Here is a 19,045-nt window from a genome sequence, read left to right on the forward strand (position 1 = left end):
AATACAAGTATACTAAACTTGTATATTAATAAATATGGGTAATTTTGAAAATTGACATTACATTTCGAACAAAGTACTTGTAAACCAAACGTTACAATGTTATCTTCTTTGCATTTTAAACATTATTTTGTTTATATACTAAATATTACAATGTTATCTTCTTTGCAATCACATTGTTTGTAATCACATTACTTACATTCATATTACTTGTAGTCACATTATATTGTAAGGTACCAAACGCTACCTAAATATTTCTATACACAAGTTTAAATGCTGCATAAAGTTTCGCTAAAGTTTCAAGCCCGTGATAGGTGATATCAGAGCAAGCTTCAATTCAAGAGATTGGTACTGTTAGTCGAACCCTAAAAGCTAATTTGATCAACGGGGAGAGTAGGGGCTGACAAACCCCAAAGAGACAAAGGAAATTTAGGAAGCCTTGAGTTTTAGCGAAAATTGATTATGGGTAAGGTTCAACAACTTTGAGGCCAAAGGAGAAGAAGAAATTTATTTAGAATCAAAATCGTGAAATTTAGGAAAAGAAGAAGAGCTTTGAAAGGAGATAACATTAATTGGTGACCAAACCACATTATGTTTGAACACCTTGGTTTAACATAGTGTGAACACTGCAAACATGGAAATTGCGCACACATGTGCCATAGAGCATTACGAGCCTAAGGATATTTTGCAAGCACTGGGTAATCATGTATCTCACCTTGAAACAATTATCAACCATGAGGTGTGGAGCTACTTCGAATACTTCGAAGACAGCATTGATCAATTGGAGTTTAATAGTGATGAGCTTCCCAAGGAATGATGTAACATGGTGAACAACTTAATTCGCCATGATATGGGGCAAGATGAATTAATGGCAACAATGCAGTAGCAACAGTGGCAATTGATGGAGGTTGTTAGAGGTCTCAAACACAAAATTGTGCATATAGCTAACAAATACTAAGAAGCTGCACAACGTGGCTTTTAAACTAGGCAATTCAAACAACAAAGCTGTGGCGTTGGATTGACGATCAGGCATCAAGTTCAAACCTCTTATATCTTATGTGTGCCATAAACAAAGACACCATGCACATGGGAGCCATGTACTTAGACATCATAGACCAACTGCAAGGTAGACACCCATAAGCCAAAACACATACAAACTTGAAGTTATTTTGTAAATAGCCAATGGAAGGTTGCCTCAATTGTGCCCACGAGACTTGTGAAGAACCTATTGAAGACTTGTGGTGGAGAAAGACTACAAGGCAATAAGGGTGTTGCCTAGATCAAGTAAGGAGAATGTCATGGTCTGTGATCCCGTGATTAGTCCAGCTTGATGGAGGACTAGAACTAGTAGCACACACTTGTGACACACAGTGCCTAAGGAAATAAATTGGGCCTGTGACAACATCACTTGAAGGTCCATCGGCAATTAGCATTAGGTCACCATTGATTAAGGGTTTCCAAACGCCCCACACATGTACAGACTCGAGAGCCATGAGCCATTGGATCACACTTTATTAGGCCAGAGATACACAAAGAGCCCAACTAAAAATGGATTATTCGCATAAAAGAGTTTGATAAAGGCTAGAATTCTTGTGTGTAGATATCTACATATTATTATTATTATTATTATTATTATTTATTTTACTTACACTATGACTTTAGGCTAAAGGTGTTCTACTTAGGAATAGAACATTTATTGTATTTAAATATCTTGTTAACTACTTTAATTGTACTAGACAAGAAGTAGAATTGCTTTAGGATTAAGAAAAGTTATATTATAAATAGCACCCTTGGACTTTAGGAAAAGGGAATAGAGTCTAATTGCCCAAATCATCATATTCAAGCATTCAAGTAATTTAGGTATTTGTTTTTATCTTAAGAATTCCCAAACTCTTTTTTTCAAGTTTAATTTTTTTCTTCAAGTTAATTTTTTTTTTACTTCCGTAACATTATTACTCAAATAGAAACTACTTCCTTACTTATGAACGATATGTAGGTATCTGTTTTCCTCGTATGGTTAGATAAATAAAGTATTCTTTCTTAAAAAAAAGTTTTCATATTTAATTTTACTTTCAATTTTAGATTTAATCATATAATTTGCACCATGTATATTGTAGGTTACAAATTATCGGAAAAATAAAATCTACTAGTAAATTTTATTCTATAAAATTGCATTGATAAAGTAATATATAATTACCTATACATATTATGGACAGATTGTTTAACACATCAAGAATAATTAATTATACTTATTTAAAATTTATAATATAGGAAAATTGCTACTAATCAACGGAAAGTATATAGTATACTTTTTCTGTCAACAATAAAATGGAGAGATCTTATGAAAAGAATATCGCTTCATATAATTTTAAAAGGAAATTGGCAATTTCTTTTGAAAAGAAAAAAGAAAACGAAGAGCATGTGATGATTTTGTTCGGTTCCTTCTTTTTCTTATTGCACAATCCGTAATCGTATTTCTCCTTTTAAGTGGGGTTCCCTACTTCTCTTCTCTTTATTCATTTCATGATGACTGTATATCCTTTATATTCGCCCATTTGTTTTGAAAAATAAAACCCCTTTGATTAATTAATAAAAACGAATAACGATTAGTACAATCTTTACTAATATTTATTTAGAATGAATCCTTTAATTCGTAAAATTATATAAAAATCCATAAATATATAAAATAAAATTAGACTAATAATTTTACATGAAAAAAATCTATCTTATTACTTAAAAAATTGTTTTCCCACTTCTTTTTCTCAGTGATACAGGGTGGGTGTGCCCAAATTCTAGTTTAGCATAAAGCAGATAATGAGCAAATCCTCCATCGTCAAACTCTCATCACTGTCTTCACTAGCCACAATTCTCCCCTTTCTTTCTTTTCCCTCTATAAATTCCTGTCTCCCAACACAACCAAACAAACGCACCAACATTCTCTCTCTCTGGGAAAATAGAGAAAAGAAAGAAAAAATAAACCCCGAAAATGCTTAAGCTCTGGACTTTTCCCTTCCTCTCCTTCCTCTGCTTCTCATCCTTCAGTGTGAGCAAAATTTTTTCTGTTTACAACCTTTACTTATTTGTATCCGTTTTTTGAAATTTATGTAAGACATATTTTTTTCAAAGTTTATTTTCGGACAATGCAGGTTGTTTTCGGCGGTGTCGGTGCTTCCTCAGTGTCGGAAAACCCATTTACTCCAAAAGCCTCGTTGATTCGTTACTGGAACAAGGAGATCCGTAACCAAATCCCCAAAACCCATTTTTTACTCTCCAAAGTATCCCCATTGACTGCAGTCGATTCTGCCAGTTTTTCCAAACTCGCCGCCCAAAACGACCTCGCATCCCGTCTTCCTTCCTTCTGTTCCTCCGCTAAACTCTTTTGCTTCCCCGATTTATCCCCGAGTCTCGAGAAACACCCCAAAGACGCAAACTTCGCCTTCTACACCAACAAGAACTTTACTAATTACGGCACGGATCGACTCGACGGAGTCGACTCTTTTAAGAACTACTCCGAAGGCGGCAACGTTATCGTGGACTCGTTCCGCCGATACAGCCGGGACTCGGCTGGTCACAAGGACCAATTCTCCAATTACGCCAGCGAATCTAACGTCGTCGACCAAAGCTTCAACACCTACGGCGCCGCCGCCACTGGCGGTGGCGGCAACTTCAACAACTACAACCGTGAAGTGAACAACCCCAATCTCCGATTCACTTCATATTCCGACGACTCCAACGGCCGTGGGCAGACATTCACGCTCTACACGGAGAACGCCAACGCAGGGAACGGGCAGTCGTTCTCAAGTTACGGCAAGAAGGGTAACGGCGTTCCTAACGACTTCAGCAGGTACGGGAAAGGAGCCAATGTTGTGGGGTCAGGTTTTTCTGGTTATGGAGAATCAGCCAATGGGGCAAATGACACTTTCACTTCGTACGGGTTTGATTCCAATGTTCCGCAGAATACTTTCAAGAGTTATGGAGATGGAGGCAATGCGGCGGTTGACAGTTTCTCAAGTTATCGAGACCAATCCAATGTGGGTGACGATTCCTTCCAATCTTATGCCAAGAATTCTAATGCGGCGAAAGTTGATTTCAATAACTACGGCCAATCTTTTAACGAAGGTACGGATAAATTCACTGGATATGGCCAAGGAGCCGAAGGTCAGTCCATTGGGTTCAAGATCTATGGAAGAAACAACACTTTTAAGGATTATACTAAAAAGGGTGTTAGTTTCGGTAGATACAACAATGAGAGTTCGGCTGAAACCGCTCAAGTCAGGGCCAGTGTCAATGCTTTGAATAAATGGGTGGAGCCGGGCAAATTCTTCCGGGAAAAGATGTTGAAGAGAGGAACGGTGATGCCAATGCCGGACATTAGGGATAAAATGCCCGAAAGGTCGTTTTTGCCCCGGACTATTGTCTCCAAATTACCGTTCTCGTCCTCCAAGATTGGTGAACTGAAACGGATTTTCCACGCGGGGGATAACTCCACCCTGGAAACCGTAATGATGGACGCTTTGAAAGAGTGCGAGCGAGCACCGAGCGCGGGAGAGACGAAACGGTGCGTCGGATCGGCAGAGGACATGATCGATTTCGCCACCTCTGTCCTGGGCCGTAACGTGGAGGTTCGTACGACGGAAAACGTGAAGGGCTCAAAGCAAAACATTAAGATTGGAACCGTCAGAGGAATCAACAGTGGGAAAGTAACGAAATCAGTTTCTTGTCACCAGAGTTTGTACCCGTATTTACTTTACTATTGCCACTCGGTTCCCAAGGTCCGGGTTTTTGAAGCGGATATGCTGGACCCGAATTCAGGGGAGAAGATAAATCATGGTGTTGCCATCTGTCATTTGGATACATCTGCTTGGAGTTCGGGGCATGGAGCTTTCTTGGCTTTGGGTTCAGGTCCGGGTCGGATCGAGGTTTGTCACTGGATTTTTGAGAATGATATGACTTGGACGATAGCTGATTCCTAAATAGAAAATTTGGGGAGGGTAAATTACTAATTATGGTTAAGAGCCATTGGTTAAGAAAACTTAGCCAGTGGTGGAAATTAAGAATTTTCCATTTTGCTTTCTATTTTTCCCCTTTAATTTAAGAAGTGGAATACGCAAATATGAATATTTATTTTTTGTGATGCCTAATTAATATGGTTAATTTTTTTTGCTGTTACTGTTTATGCTTGTAGTGATAGTAATTGCTAACGTTTGACTATTGGATTGGATTTGTAACTTTTAACAAAAGCTTGTTGTTTCTACAGCCACCGACACGTAAAGGTGCGGAGCCAATTTAATCCTCAACAAGGTTAAACTGTTCATTTTATACCAAACTGATAGAGATTAGAGAAGAGTCATTTAACTTAATACAAAAAGTTAACACAGCATAAAACAAAAATATTATCTACCAAACGCACATACCAACAATCTAAGGCACTCGTGACTTTACTATTTACACTGCTCCAGGAGTCGCCAGATCAATCAAATGGGTCTTCCATTTTCTTTTTAAAGAATATGGAGTCAGAGCTAGCTTAATTTTGGTTTCAAATTTAAACTTCATGGTAGCACGTCATTTTCCAATCAAAAACACTCCCACAGTGATAATGGTGGCCGGGATGGCCAACTGACGTAGTATGATTTATTCAAATAATGAAATGGGCGTCCACACTGCAAATAAGACTGCAACGGAACAGAAGCAGTGTGTTGCCTTAGTAACATAATACATATGTCAATTCTATAATAGTAAATTTAAGTTATTAATATAACATACACTAAAATATTATTAAAAGAAAACAAATCTTAAATTTTGTGAAAATTAAACAAGATGAAAGGATAATTTAAACTCTACGGTGTAATTCATCCTCATATTGTATGGAGACCGATTATGCACTATGAGGGGTAGAGGTTTCTAGTCTTTTCTCTTCTTTGGAGTTAAATTGATTATACAAAAATTTAACATTTTCCTCACCGAATTAGAATATATATATATATATATATATATGTGTGTGTGTGTGTGTGTGTGTCTAATTGTCTATATCATCAACAGTAAATTTAAAAATATTTACTTCAAGAAATTCTGGAATTGAAAGATTATTATCATAGACCTGACTGCATGAGTTGTAGTAATTTTTATTGGAGTAATATATAATGTACACTGAACATTTTTTGAATATTTTAAATTTTTGACTTTAAGAACATTTTTAAAACAATACAATGGATAACATATGTGCTTATATAATTGATCTCCAAATTTTATTCTCTCCGAGAAGCTGTATCCATAAATTTAAAGTGATTATGTTTCGTGTGGGAACAATCGGTACTTTTTCCCCAGTTTTTCTTTGTTTACATAAGGTAATTTTTGCCCCTCAATTCCTTGATAGTATTTTTTTTAATTTTGTTTCAGCTAGAGTTAGCTCCCTTTTGGTAATTTCCTCTTCTTAATTTTTATTTCTTTTTCTTCTTCTCTTTTATCATCATTTTTTCTATATTAATTTAATTATCATAAAAAATAATAATTATGTACTTTACAAGTTTTCAAAATATCTAGAGCAGACTCTATCTTGTTGTTGATCGAACTTCAATTATTAGATTTATCCAAACCTTTATGTAGGGTAGGATGACTGAAGCACCCCAATCTATTCAGAATTTGTAAACATAAACAAACCAAAAATTCTCAAAGAAAAAGAATGTAATGTATGGATTTAATGGGGGACAATCGGGAAGTATTTGTGAGGTACAGGAGAAGCATGAAATGGAGAAAGCCATCAAATGGGAAAATTGTTGTCGGTTTAATACATGTAAGTGCTCGTGGTTGTACAAATAATATAAAGGTAAGTCGAGTATCGTTTTTTACAGAGATTTGAATTTATTTTTATTTAATATTAAATTTATAACAAATTAATCTTATCCAAATACTCGATTTAAATAATTAATTAACTAAATAATTAATGAAACACAAAATGTCACTGAAAGAAAAATTTACACAAAACCTAAGATTATGGTGTCTTTCAAAATTTCGCTTGAATTAAATCATTCTCCTTAACTTAGATTAATGGAATATATGACTAATCTAAAATCCATATTATATATACGTCTCTGTCGAGATCATGCACACATACCTTTTCAAAATCAATCTTATATGTCTGCAAATTAATTAGAAAAAGGTCATTAGGTTTATATTCTAATTTGACTGCCTAAGGCATTTAGGTATATGTTTATTTTAAATACGAAACTATTACTTAACTTCAAAATGAATCAAACAAAGGTTATTCAAAACTATGGTTTATTCTAAACTCCCTCTGTCGAGTTCCATTTAAAGATCTAAGACATTTCTACTAGTGATCAAATAGTGAAAAATAATACATATAGAATTAAAAAATTATGCAATTTCCATTAATACCAATCAAGGAAAAATCAAATATTCAAACTACATAATGAAATAACTCATAATCCTAGAAAACAAAATTAGTTCATCATTGTTTTTACAGCAGACAATTAAATCAAGACAAAATATCATTTCTACAAGCAAAATAACAAGAAAGAAATGAAAAGCAAAGAAATATCAAATTCTCTTTCGATTCTTGATCATTGATTTCTTCTCGTTTCTCTTGTTGAAGAGCCTTTTCTTTTCTCTCAAAAACTATCATTCGTTTCCTCTTTGAACCTCCATTCTTAGCTATTGAAAAAGAATTATTTATAACCTCCAAAAGACCCTAAAAACTCATTTCCCAATTGGTTGCAAATTATTAATTCATTTCAGAGCGTAGTGACCTTGCTCTAGGGGAGCTGCGGCACTCTTGACTTATAAAATTTTTTCTTGCTAGTTTTCTATCCAATGCAATGGCGCTCGTCCTTGGGCATTGCAACACTAGACTCTCGGGTTTTTGCATGGGTACCTTGATGCTTTTCCAGGGCACTTCAGCGTTGGACTTTACACGGTCACGACGCTACCTATCCTTGTACTACCTTAGTGTAGTCTGCTGAAGTGCCTCATCTTGCAACGTGATTTCATCCTACCTTGATGCTGATTTGGGTGAAATGGTAAAGTTGTAGGTTTGCCTCTTAGCTTTCCTATGGTCTAAGAATCACATTGATTGGATCTCTACAGCTCAAGTTATGTCTAAATTACAGCAACATATTCATTGACAACTTACACTTAGTCTCCATTGAAAAATTCATTCTTATTCAACTTTATGGACTTGAAAACTTGCAAACGCAAGGACTAAATTAGCATTGGCCTAAAATAGGACTTCTAACATGAAAATAAACTAAAATTACTTAAATTAAACTAAGTTAACATGCTTTAAACTATTCAATTAAAAACATGAAAATTGTCTAAAATATACTTAAAACACCAGGACTTAGCAACATTTACATCCCAAATTGTGATTAATTAATTCTATATAATAGAATTATCACACCCCTCAAATTTAATATTTTGCTAGTCCTTGAGCAAAAACTAAAATGAAACAACGTAGTTGAAGACATCAACTATGAGATTGCACCAATTCATTGATCACCACTAATTTCCTCATAAATTTTTGTGTCTTCCAAGCTCAAAATCAAACATGTATATTATCAAAGTTCATGTTTCAACCAAGTGCATGCTCATTTTTCAAATGAATTTTTGTGTATGTGTGAAGTTCTTACAGTGAACATTATGCACTTCGGAAAAGATTATGATCATGCAAATCTCAACAAGCTTAGAATTTCATATGTTTGTTTTTCACCTCCCTCTCCGCTAATGTAGGACATCACTTAGCTAAGGATCCTTAGGACTTTTCAGCTGATAATGTTCTGCTAGGTTTAAGGTATGATAAGAGATACATTAAGGCTAAAATCACCCTAACCATATAATTATTCTAAGATCTCCATATATTTATCTTCCTTCACTAATTACATTTTTTTCTTTCCTTTTCACTTTTCATTCATCAAACATAAATTTTTTTATTCATAATTCAACACCCGCCAAACTTGTTTTCTTCAATGTTAATAAAATGAATGCTTCAACCATGGTTGGAAATTTTTCTCAACTCATCCTTTCTACTTTTCCAGCATTTTATTTATATATAAATCCTAAACAATGTACATGCTTAGGAATAAGGGTAATGGAATTTGAAATTTATTTACAAGATAGGATAATTTATTTCTGGTTGACAAAGAAAATGAAAAATTTAGGCTTAAATAGGTGTACTAGAAATAAAATTTGACTATGGTAGTTGGAAAAAGCCTAATTGATCCAAATATGACCTAAGTCATTTTCTAGCCAAGTATAACCTAGGATTTCATCTCAAGGAAGGATCAAACAAATTTAAGATTTTGAACGTAGTTTGCAGATTCACACTCACATATTCATTTTAATGTACATCATGAAATAATATAAGAAAAATAGTGCTCAAATAAGGAAATCACTTTCTAAAATGATGTTATGCATAAGAATTCCACATAATACTACAACAATATTCATGCTTGTTAAGAGTAAAAAGAATAGCATGGCAATTGGTTTTCATCATTAGACTTATAAATCAATTGTTATTGGTGCACAACTTTAGCTTAATATTTCAACACATTCTTAATACTAACATGCAAATGAACTAGTTTAAATAAAAATACGATAAACAAAAGAAAACATAATAATTACCCTTAAACTTAAAGTGAACATTGTCCTCAATGTTCTTAAAAGTAAAGAAAGAGAGTACTCCCTTAAATTGGCAGATGCAATCAATCCTCATCCTCCTTCGTAGCAGCATCATCATCAGCATCGTGGGTGGGATCCTCAGGTAGTGTGGGGAAGGTAGTCATGTCCATGTTGACATGTTCGAGTTATGCTCACATCATTTCTTCAATGGCTTTGAAACACCCAACTTAGTGGTCCTTACAACGCTCAAGCTGCTTCATACGTTGACACATGGAGAGATTCTAAGTAGACTATAGACTATTGTGGTTGAGATGAAACCAATGAGCTTCCTCTAGTAGCAGTTTGCTCACACACGTAGAACTTGTTGATGATCTTATTGTCCAATGGACTCATTGGATGCAACAATTCTTCATTGGGTGACCAAACAACACCAACTTGATGACACAAAGCAGTGATTAAGGATGAATACCACAATTCGTCACGTGGCAACGAAGTTGACATGATAATTTTGTTGAAGATCAATTGCCCAATATCAATGGATTTTCTTGTGACAATTGCATACAAGAGGATCACTTGATCCTTGGTCACATTGCTCAAGTGTTTTACAAGAATTAGGTTGACAGCTAAGAAATGATACCACACCTTGTAGTCATTGTCGATGGCTTTAGCTTTGAACAAAATTGAAAAAACTTTGTGCACTTTCCAGTCAGTACTCAAAATGTTTATGGACCCTAAAACTTTATACAAATCGGCATCACCATTCACAAATTGACTATACTCATCATTCTTAACGTTAGGTGTATTGTAAAATTGATTAGTAGTGTAGGAATCGAAAAGTACCTGATGTCCACGAATAAAGGCTCGCCTATTTATTGGTATAGAATTCTCAAACCACAAGCATTACTGCAACCTCTGGTTAGGCGTAAAATTTCTCCCATTGCCTGCATAGATAATATTGTACATGTTAGGATGAGGTGCTCTCCAGACATCGATGCCATGTTTTGGAACTGGAACTTTGTGCAATAGGGACTAAGTATGATGCTTTTCAGCTTCAATTGAAATAAATTTACGACGATCAAAATTATGCTCATTTCCACTACCAAGTGTCCACTTTTTTGGTGCTATTATGATAATCTGAATACCCAAGCAACAAACAACACACTCTTGACCACAACTAGTGAGTATACATTATAATTAAACAATCTAAAATAATTTATACTAACTATTCAACTCCACAATAATAAGAATAACACTAATTCCATATACATCCAATTTAAATTCTAATTGTAGAAAATTAGATTTATTTAGTATACCCATTATTCAAAAATTCTAATCTAAGCACAAAACTCAGAAATTGATGACATGCATATATTACATTATCAAATTTAGCATAAGCCTATCAATTCTAAGCAAAACCCATCTTCAAAATGTAATCTAACCATAAAAATAAGTAGAGAAAGAAAGAAAGAAGAGCACTTACCATAGTTTCCTACTTTCACTTGTTTGCTCTAAAATCTCTAAAATGCTCTAAAATCTTCAAAACTTAAAGTTGGATGCAAAATAATTGGTGTTTGGAAGAGATTTTGTAGTGGGTAAGTAAAAAGGGAGTGAAAATTTTCAAGTGAGGTTGAGAGAGAGTGAAAAATGTTGCTTAGCATTTCAAATTAAGGGGAAAAAAGGGTATATATAGGGCCATGGGCTCGACATGACGTTGCGACGCCCTACGGCCATGACTTGTGAAATTTTTGGTTCTGGGGCACTGCAGCACCTCAGCTTGAGGTTCCACTATGAAACCCGAGAGATGTTTCAATGTCGCAGCCTTCCATGGCTAGCATCGCAATGTTGGCAACCTCTTTTATTTTTTTAATAGACCAATTATTAGTTTTATTTACATACAAAAAGAAAATAAAATTAAATAGTTAGTAGTATGAAAGATAAAATTAAAAATGAATTACTAACAAAAATAAGTGAATAATTAAAAATTTCTTAAGCAAAAAACAAAAAACTTGGGTTGTATCCCAAGCAGTGCTTTCTTTAACGCCTTTAGCTAGACTCTAGTTTTAGCTCAACTGGGTTCAAAAAGACTAATGGAAAAGTGTTGGCAATCTATGTCACCCCCCAATAGTGGTTTAATCGATGCCCGTTCACCTTAAACTTTGCATTGATTGTGCTATCCACTAGTTCCACGACACCATATGGAAACACTCTTAAAATGAGAAACGGTCTTGACCACCTTGACTTCAATTTTCCAAGAAACAACTTTAAATGAGAATTGAACAACAACACATGCTGACCTAGCTCAAAAATGTTGTTCAACAATCTTATTGTCATGCCTTCTTTTTGTTTTCTCTTTGTAAATTCTGGAATTCTCACAAGCATCCAACTATATTTCATCCATCTCATTTAATTACAGCAATCATTTTTCACTCGTAGCCGTATTAACTACAAAGCACTTATCATAATCATTAGCATATTTTAAAGATTTAGATGCATTAAAGGTTACCTCTTATTCTTGGACTCTCAAGGTAAGTTTTCTTTTCTCTACATCTATGAGTGCTCTAGTGGTATGCAAGAATGATCTCCTTAAAATGATTGAAACTTTTCTATGTTCCTCCATATCAAGTACCATAAAATCAGCTGGAAAGATGAACTTGTCCACTTTTACTAATACATCTTTTACAATGCCATGAGGATACGTAATAGTGCGGTCTGCGAGTTGTAAAGTCACTATGGTGGGCTTGATTTCTCCCAAACCTAGTTTCTTGTAAATAATTAGTGGCATTAGGTTGATACTAGCTCCGAAATTATCAATGCCTTAGCAAAATAGTATGCGTCAATGGTGCACGGTATTGTAAAGCTACTAGGATCCTTGTGTTTTGGCTGAAGCTTGTTCTGTATGACAACACTACATTCCTTAGTGAATGCCATAGTCTCGAACTTACCTAGTCATCTTTTCTTTGACAATATCTCTTTCATAAACTTAACATATAAAGGCATTTGCTCTAAAGCTTCTACTAATGGTATGTTGATGTGTAACTTCTTGAAAACCTTTAAAAATTTCTAAAATTAATTCTATTATTGCCAATTTCTGAATCTTTGAGGAAAGAGTGGTGGTGGTATGACTGTCATTTCCTTCTCTACATTACACTTGTTAGGAGTAACTATCTATGTCTCATTTTGAGCTTCATTCTCCACTTGTTTAGCTTGTTTGGTATTACTTTCAATCTCTTTTCCATTTCTCAAGGTGATGGCCTTAACTTGCTCTTTACCTTTCCTTTTCAGATTTGTCTTAGTGTCACTGGGTAATGTCCCTTAAGCTCTATTGTTAATTGTGCTTGCTAACTTCCTAACTTGCGTCTCAATATTTCTTAATGATGCTGCTTGACTATTGATAAGAGAGTTTGTCTTGGCCACATATTGCATGATTAACCCCTCAATGGATGGCCTCTTATTAAGAATAAGGGCTCTTGCTTGCTGTTGAAAACCAAGCTATATGTTTGGTCTCAAACTTGATGCTCTCTGGTTGTTTCCCCATGAGAAGTTTGAATGGTTTCTCCATTCAATATTATATGTGTTGGAGAAGGGGTTGTTTTGCTGTTTGTTTCCAATGAACTAAATCATTTCCACATTGTTACTTGGACACTAGTCACTAGCGTGTCCATCTCCACAATTGTCACAAACTACAAAAGGCCTTTGAATAGGATTAGTATTAAAAGAATCAAACTTTTTGGTTAAAATAGCTACTTATGCAATTAATGCTGTGATGGCATCAATCTAATGAACTCCGGTTACTCTCTTAAGTGTGGATTGTTCTGATGGTCATTGATAATTGTTTGATGTCGTTTCTTTCAATAGATTATATGCCTCATCGGTAGTCTTTTCTATAAGAGATCATCTTTCAGCTGCATCAATTATATCTTGAACTTGGCTGCGCGATCCATTGTAAAACATTTGAACTTGAAGCCACATCTAGAGACCATGATGTGGGCAACACTTAAGTAAGTCTTTGTATCTATCCTAAGCTTTATATAGCGTCTCACCATTAAACTGTATGGATAAAGTTATATTGTTCCTCATTTTGTCTGTCTTTACTGAAAAGAAGTATTTTGCAAAGAACTTTCGAGCAAGGTCATCCCATGTTGTGATTCAGCCTGTGGGTAATGAATTCAACTACACCTTTGCTTTATCCCTCAATGAAAATGAAAATAATCTTAATCGAATAGCATCATTTGTGACCTTAATGTGCTTAAATATGTCACATATTTCTAGAAAATTATATATATGAGCATTTGGGTCATCATTCAGAAGACCTCAAAACTGAACTGATGTTTGGATCATGCTAATGATGGCTGACTTGATCTCAAAATTATTTGCTTGAATGGTTAACCTTCTAATGCTTGATGGGATACCTTATACTAGAGGAACAACATAGTCCCTTAATGAACAATTCTCTTTAACTACCCTCTCTTGTACTTGCTGCTCGCTTGGTTGTTCATCCATTGTACTAGAAGAATTAGATCTTATATCATTGTCTTGGACCAAGCTTTTTCTTTTCTTTTGTGTTTTTCAAAACTTATATTATGTATATAAGAATTAGAATCTTATATAATTGCTCATACTTATGGTGTCTTTCAAAACTTCGTTTGCATTATATCATTGTCCTTAACTTAGATTAATGGAATACATAGTTAACCTAGAATCTATATTATGTATATGTCTCTATCAAGATCATGCACATATACCTTTTCAAATTTAATCCCATGTGTCTGTGGAAATTTATTAGAAAAAGTTAATTAGGTTCCTGTTCTAATTTGGCTACCTAAGGTATTTAGGCAAATGTCTATCCTAAACACGAAACTATACCTAACTTTGAAGTGAAACAAATAAAGGCTATTCAAAACTATGGTCTATTCTAAACTTTCTTCATTGAGTTACATTTAGGGTCCCTAGACATTTCAACTAGTGATCAAGCAGCGAAAAACAATATGTATAGAATTGAATAAACCATGCAATTTTTATTAATACCAAGTAAGGAAAAATCAAATATTCAAATTATATAATGAAATAACCCATAATCCTAGAAAATAAAATTAGTTTATTATTAGTTTTACAGTAGACATAATTAAATCAAGAGAAAAGACCATTTCTATAGCAAAATAACAAGAAACAAATGAAGAGTAAAGAAATATCAAATTCTTTTTTGATTCTTAATCCTCGATTCATTTGATTTGTTCTCGCTTTTCTTGTTAAAGAGCCTTTTCTTTTCTCTCAAAAACTACCAGTTGTTGCCTCTCTAAACCTCCATTCGCAGTTGCTAAAAAAAATCTATTTATAGCCTCTAAAAAACCCTAAAAACTCAATTCCTGATTCGTTGCAAACTATTAATCTATGTCAGAGTGTTGTGGCCCTGCTCCAAGGGCGCTATGGTGCACCTGACTTATAAATTTTTTTTGCTGGTTTTCTATCCAGTGCCATGGCGTTCCTCCTTGGGTGTTGTGACGCTGGACTCTCAAGTGTTTGGATGGATGCCATGATGTTTCTCCTAGATGCTGTGGTGATGGGCTCTACACCGCTATGATGTTGCTTGTTCTTGCACTGCCTTGGTGTAGTTTGCTACAATACATCATATTGCAACATGATTTTCTCTTGCCTCAAAGCTGATTTGGGTAAAAGGGTAAACATATAAGTTGTAGGTCTACTTATTAGCTTTCCTATGGTCTAAGGATCACATTGATTGGATCTTTATAGCTTGAGTTATAGCTGAATTACCGCAACATGTTCCGTGACAATCTACACTTAGTCACTATTGCATAATGCATACTTATTCAACTTTATATACTTGAAAACCCACAAACACAAGGAATAAATCAGCATTGGCCTACAATAGGACCTTCAACATAAAAATAAACTAAAATTATTTGAACAAAACTAAATTAACATAATTTAAACTATTCAACTTAAAACATAAAAATTGTCTAAAATCTACTTAAAACACAAGGACTTCGCTACATTTACATTTTAAAAAGTAGCTAAATAACTCTATATAATAGAGTTATTAGAAACCACCAATGGATTGATGGCAAAAGACTCATGTGCGAGGAGCAAAACCTATATGGAATGACACTTTTAGTGGAAGAAGTAACATAGAGAGAAATCAACTTAACCAAAAAACCAATCAGGGGGTTAATGAACATTCCTTTAAGGACGTACTTGGTGACAAAGTGGTTGAAACAGGAAGATAGGGAGGAAAGCAAAAGCCATAAGTCTATGATGGTGAAAAAAAATACCCCTAGGTGGAGTAGGTTCATAAGGGAATGATAACAAGTGAAAGCAAAGCGGTCAAACCTGAAGGTGAAGAGGTTCAGAAGCAAGCACAAAAATAGTAGTTGTCAACATGACAATACAAGATGAGGAAATGGCTTGGGTTCGATGTAGAGCAATGGGAAAATTAAAAACTAAAGTCTCTTGCAATGCCATTCAAACTGAGTGAGTGAATTAAGGGATAGCAACATCGGTAAGAGTATTAAAAGGTTGTTGGTTGTGCTAACATTCGAAGAACAGAGGCCAATGAAGGTCGTGCTTGAGTGTTACATGGAATTGTTGGAAGCTTAGTTTAAATTGATCATTCTTGTGACTTCTACAAACTAGCAAAAAGAAATAGGGGTATGGGTTAAACTATGTGAAATTCTATTAAAATTCTGGAACATTAACACTTTTAGAGCAATAGGAAATTGTTAAGGTAAATTTGTGGGAGTTGATGGAAGTACCTATAAAATGGAGAGGTTTGACCAGTTGTGCATGTTGGTCTCTGTTAGGAGCAGGTTGTCATCCCATCCATGGCCCTGGTCGAAGCCGAAGGTAAGCATTATAGGATCGTGGTCAACCTGATTAAAGTTGAAGGAAACTGTAACAAGGAATGCTTTGAAAAAAGAAAGGAAATTACCCATGAAGGAAAGGAAACAAAGGAACAACAGTGGAGCCATGGTGGCAATGGCGGCTATGAGAGAGAAGAGAAGATGGAGCTTATGGACGAGATATGTGAGTCAGAAAGTTACATGAGGATAAGTGAAAGTTAGAGCAAAAAAGAGAGAATGATAGGCATTTTGAATTAAAGCAGAGACATGGTGCTTGCAAAGAGTACACCATTGAAAAATATTTAGATCAGATTTTTTCAAAGCCAATAGTTTATATGCTTCAAAAGTCATTGTGCGATTCGATCAAAAGTGACAAAGGAGATGTGAGGCATATAGAAAGGGAGGCAGTGGAATGATGAAAATGAAAGGTCCTAGCCCTAGGTCAGAATAAAAGAGAAGAATAGGAGATCTAGGTATAGAGAGAGAAAGCTTAAAGTCATGAGGTAGAAGAATTAAGTAATGCTTGACAGAAAGGAAATAGGGTTAGTGAATGGGACTGTGGTTCATGAAGTTAAGCCAAAGAGAGGATTGGATCTTAATTGTGATAGCTCAGTGGAAAGGGACAAGAAAGTGGGCCGAAAATGCTTAATGGGAAAGGAAATTAGAGCTCAATACTTCAAAGCTCAATAATGAGGAAATATAACGAACTAGGGTTAAAAGATGGGAGCCTAAATAAAGCTGAGAACAATTGCAATTCAAAGAAAATTATGAGCTGAATTTGGGCCTTTAAAAAAAATAAAGACTACGAGTCGTAAGGGACATTTGAAAGAATTGAGTGGAGAAAAATCAGGGGAGATGAACAATTCCCAAAAAAGGGAAAAAAAGAGGCGATGAACGTCCAAGAAGAGGAGAGGAATTTGAGAATAAAGAACGATGAGACCAAAGTTAAGAAAATTGGAAACAATAGGGAGGAAGAAGATAAGTGTGGTTGGGAATCGATGCAAGATGAAGAAAAAGAGGTAAGAATAGGGAGAAAAATTGAAGGGATGAGAAGTGAGCAATTTGAGGAGAAGTAAAAGGGAGAGGAGAAATATTCACTTGATATGAAAAGTGGCAAAAGGAGTATCAGCAAAGGCTAAAAAAGTGGTCTGTTTACTTCGAGGTTAGGATCGAGTTTCAAAAGCTGAGAGAATGAAGCTTTTAAAAGTTATAGTCAGGAAAACCAGAATAAGATTGGAGGTGATGATAGGGAAGTAGGTTTAGTTCCAAACATTGATATTAGGAAGAGAAGTTCGATTTTAGTAAGTGAAGTGGAGGAAATTTGAGAACTCAGTAAAAAGTTGGGAGTAAACTTCATATGAGAGAAAGATGAGGTGATTCAAAGGCTGGTGGAACTTGAAGCTACAGATGTATAGGTGAGATAGAGAAGTCTTCATCAGCATCGTCGTGATGGAATTAGGGTGCCTGATTAAATTGTGTTCAAAGGCCTTAGTTGCAGTATAAGAGGTGAATATTCTTTAGACTTTATTGTGATAGAAGTTAGTTAGATTTTGTAATTCATGACTATTTTAAGACGTAATGGCATGAATTAGAATGTTTGTATCATGGTTATAGTGTAATCCTAGAAGTCTTTTAAAGTTGAAAAGATTAGTCCTTTTTGTTTAGGGAACTCACTGTTGAGGTAGACCCACCATTATCTGTTTGAGTGGTGGAATCCTTTTGTAATTGTTTTGTTATCTTTATCCATTGGTTGATTTGATATACTAGTACAAGTCTTTTATCTCTCAAGGTCAGGACTTGTTATGGCATTCAAGCTATGTTGAGCTAATAAGCTTGCTTTTCAAAAAAAAAACACTTGATGAGTAAAGGATTAGTTGATAGTGAAATGTAGATTTGCACATTTCTAATTATTTTATCTCCAATGTAAAAAAATTATATATAGGAACTCAAGCACTATCTGTATCTTGTAGTCATGTACAATGGGGTAAGTATGCATACGCATTCAAGATTTTATAAGAAATTTTAATAAAAATAATCATCCATTTTTTTTAAAAAAGTTAAAATTAAAAAGAGAATAAATTACAAGGCAATATCTTGAGAAGAGGTGTCTATATATTTGGTCGGGTCAATTCGAGTTTGAACATAGCCTCCATTTGATTATTTTAATATTCAAAAATAAAATATATTATTTTTATATTACTATTTTAATATATTTTAAAATTAAAATTAAATAAAATGCATTATTTGTAAGTATAATAATCTAATCGGGTTAGGTTGGGCTGAGTTAAATCTAAAAAGTCATGCCCAAGCCTGACGTAAGTGAGGTTAAGCTCACAGATTTGGATTGGTAAGCTTGACCCTTGGACACCTCATGACCTTTTTTTCTTTTAACCTTTTTTCCTTTGCTTAATTATCATATTTTGATGCTTTGTGGATCAATTTTATCACTCACCTTTAAGGATGTAAACGAGTAGGGTACTCGCCATTTTGACTATACCGAACCCAACACTGTCTAGATATCAAGTACTCGAATCTTATTAAAAATTGATTAAAATTGTAAAATA

General features: G+C 34.6%; 1 protein-coding gene, 1 long non-coding RNA gene and 1 other non-coding gene across 3 annotated transcripts; 2 read left to right on the forward strand and 1 right to left on the reverse strand.

The window, feature by feature from the left end:
• Positions 1-2,796: 2,796 nt before the first annotated feature.
• PG2 (polygalacturonase 2) lies at positions 2,797-5,166 on the forward strand. The gene is made up of 2 exons (XM_021437150.1): positions 2,797-3,040; positions 3,144-5,166. The coding sequence occupies exons 1-2, from the start codon at positions 2,984-2,986 to the stop codon at positions 4,968-4,970; spliced, it is 1,884 nt and encodes a 627-aa protein (XP_021292825.1). The 5' UTR covers positions 2,797-2,983; the 3' UTR covers positions 4,971-5,166.
• Positions 5,167-9,489: 4,323 nt separating this feature from the next.
• LOC110423344 (uncharacterized) lies at positions 9,490-17,855 on the reverse strand. Its single transcript, XR_002445820.2, has 3 exons — positions 16,571-17,855; positions 16,395-16,469; positions 9,490-10,568 (listed from the first exon to the last, which is right to left on the reverse strand). It is a non-coding gene; the product is annotated as an uncharacterized LOC110423344 (long non-coding RNA).
• LOC149526757 (small nucleolar RNA R71) lies at positions 13,601-13,707 on the forward strand. The gene has a single exon (XR_016351729.1). It is a non-coding gene; the product is annotated as a small nucleolar RNA R71 (small nucleolar RNA).
• Positions 17,856-19,045: the final 1,190 nt, after the last annotated feature.

The sequence above is a fragment of the Theobroma umbraticum genome, unplaced genomic scaffold, assembly GCF_002168275.2.
Source record: "Theobroma umbraticum cultivar Fairchild unplaced genomic scaffold, ASM216827v3 scaffold_20.0, whole genome shotgun sequence".
NCBI lineage: Eukaryota > Viridiplantae > Streptophyta > Magnoliopsida > Malvales > Malvaceae > Theobroma > Theobroma umbraticum.

Excerpts from the sequence above, each read along its gene's own strand:
- PG2 (XM_021437150.1), top strand. The coding sequence starts at position 2,984 with ATGCTTAAGCTCTGGACTTTTCCCTTCCTCTCCTTCCTCTGCTTCTCA. Across the intron at positions 3,041-3,143 it reads TCTGCTTCTCATCCTTCAGT|GTTGTTTTCGGCGGTGTCGG; the intron begins GTGAGCAAAATT and ends CGGACAATGCAG.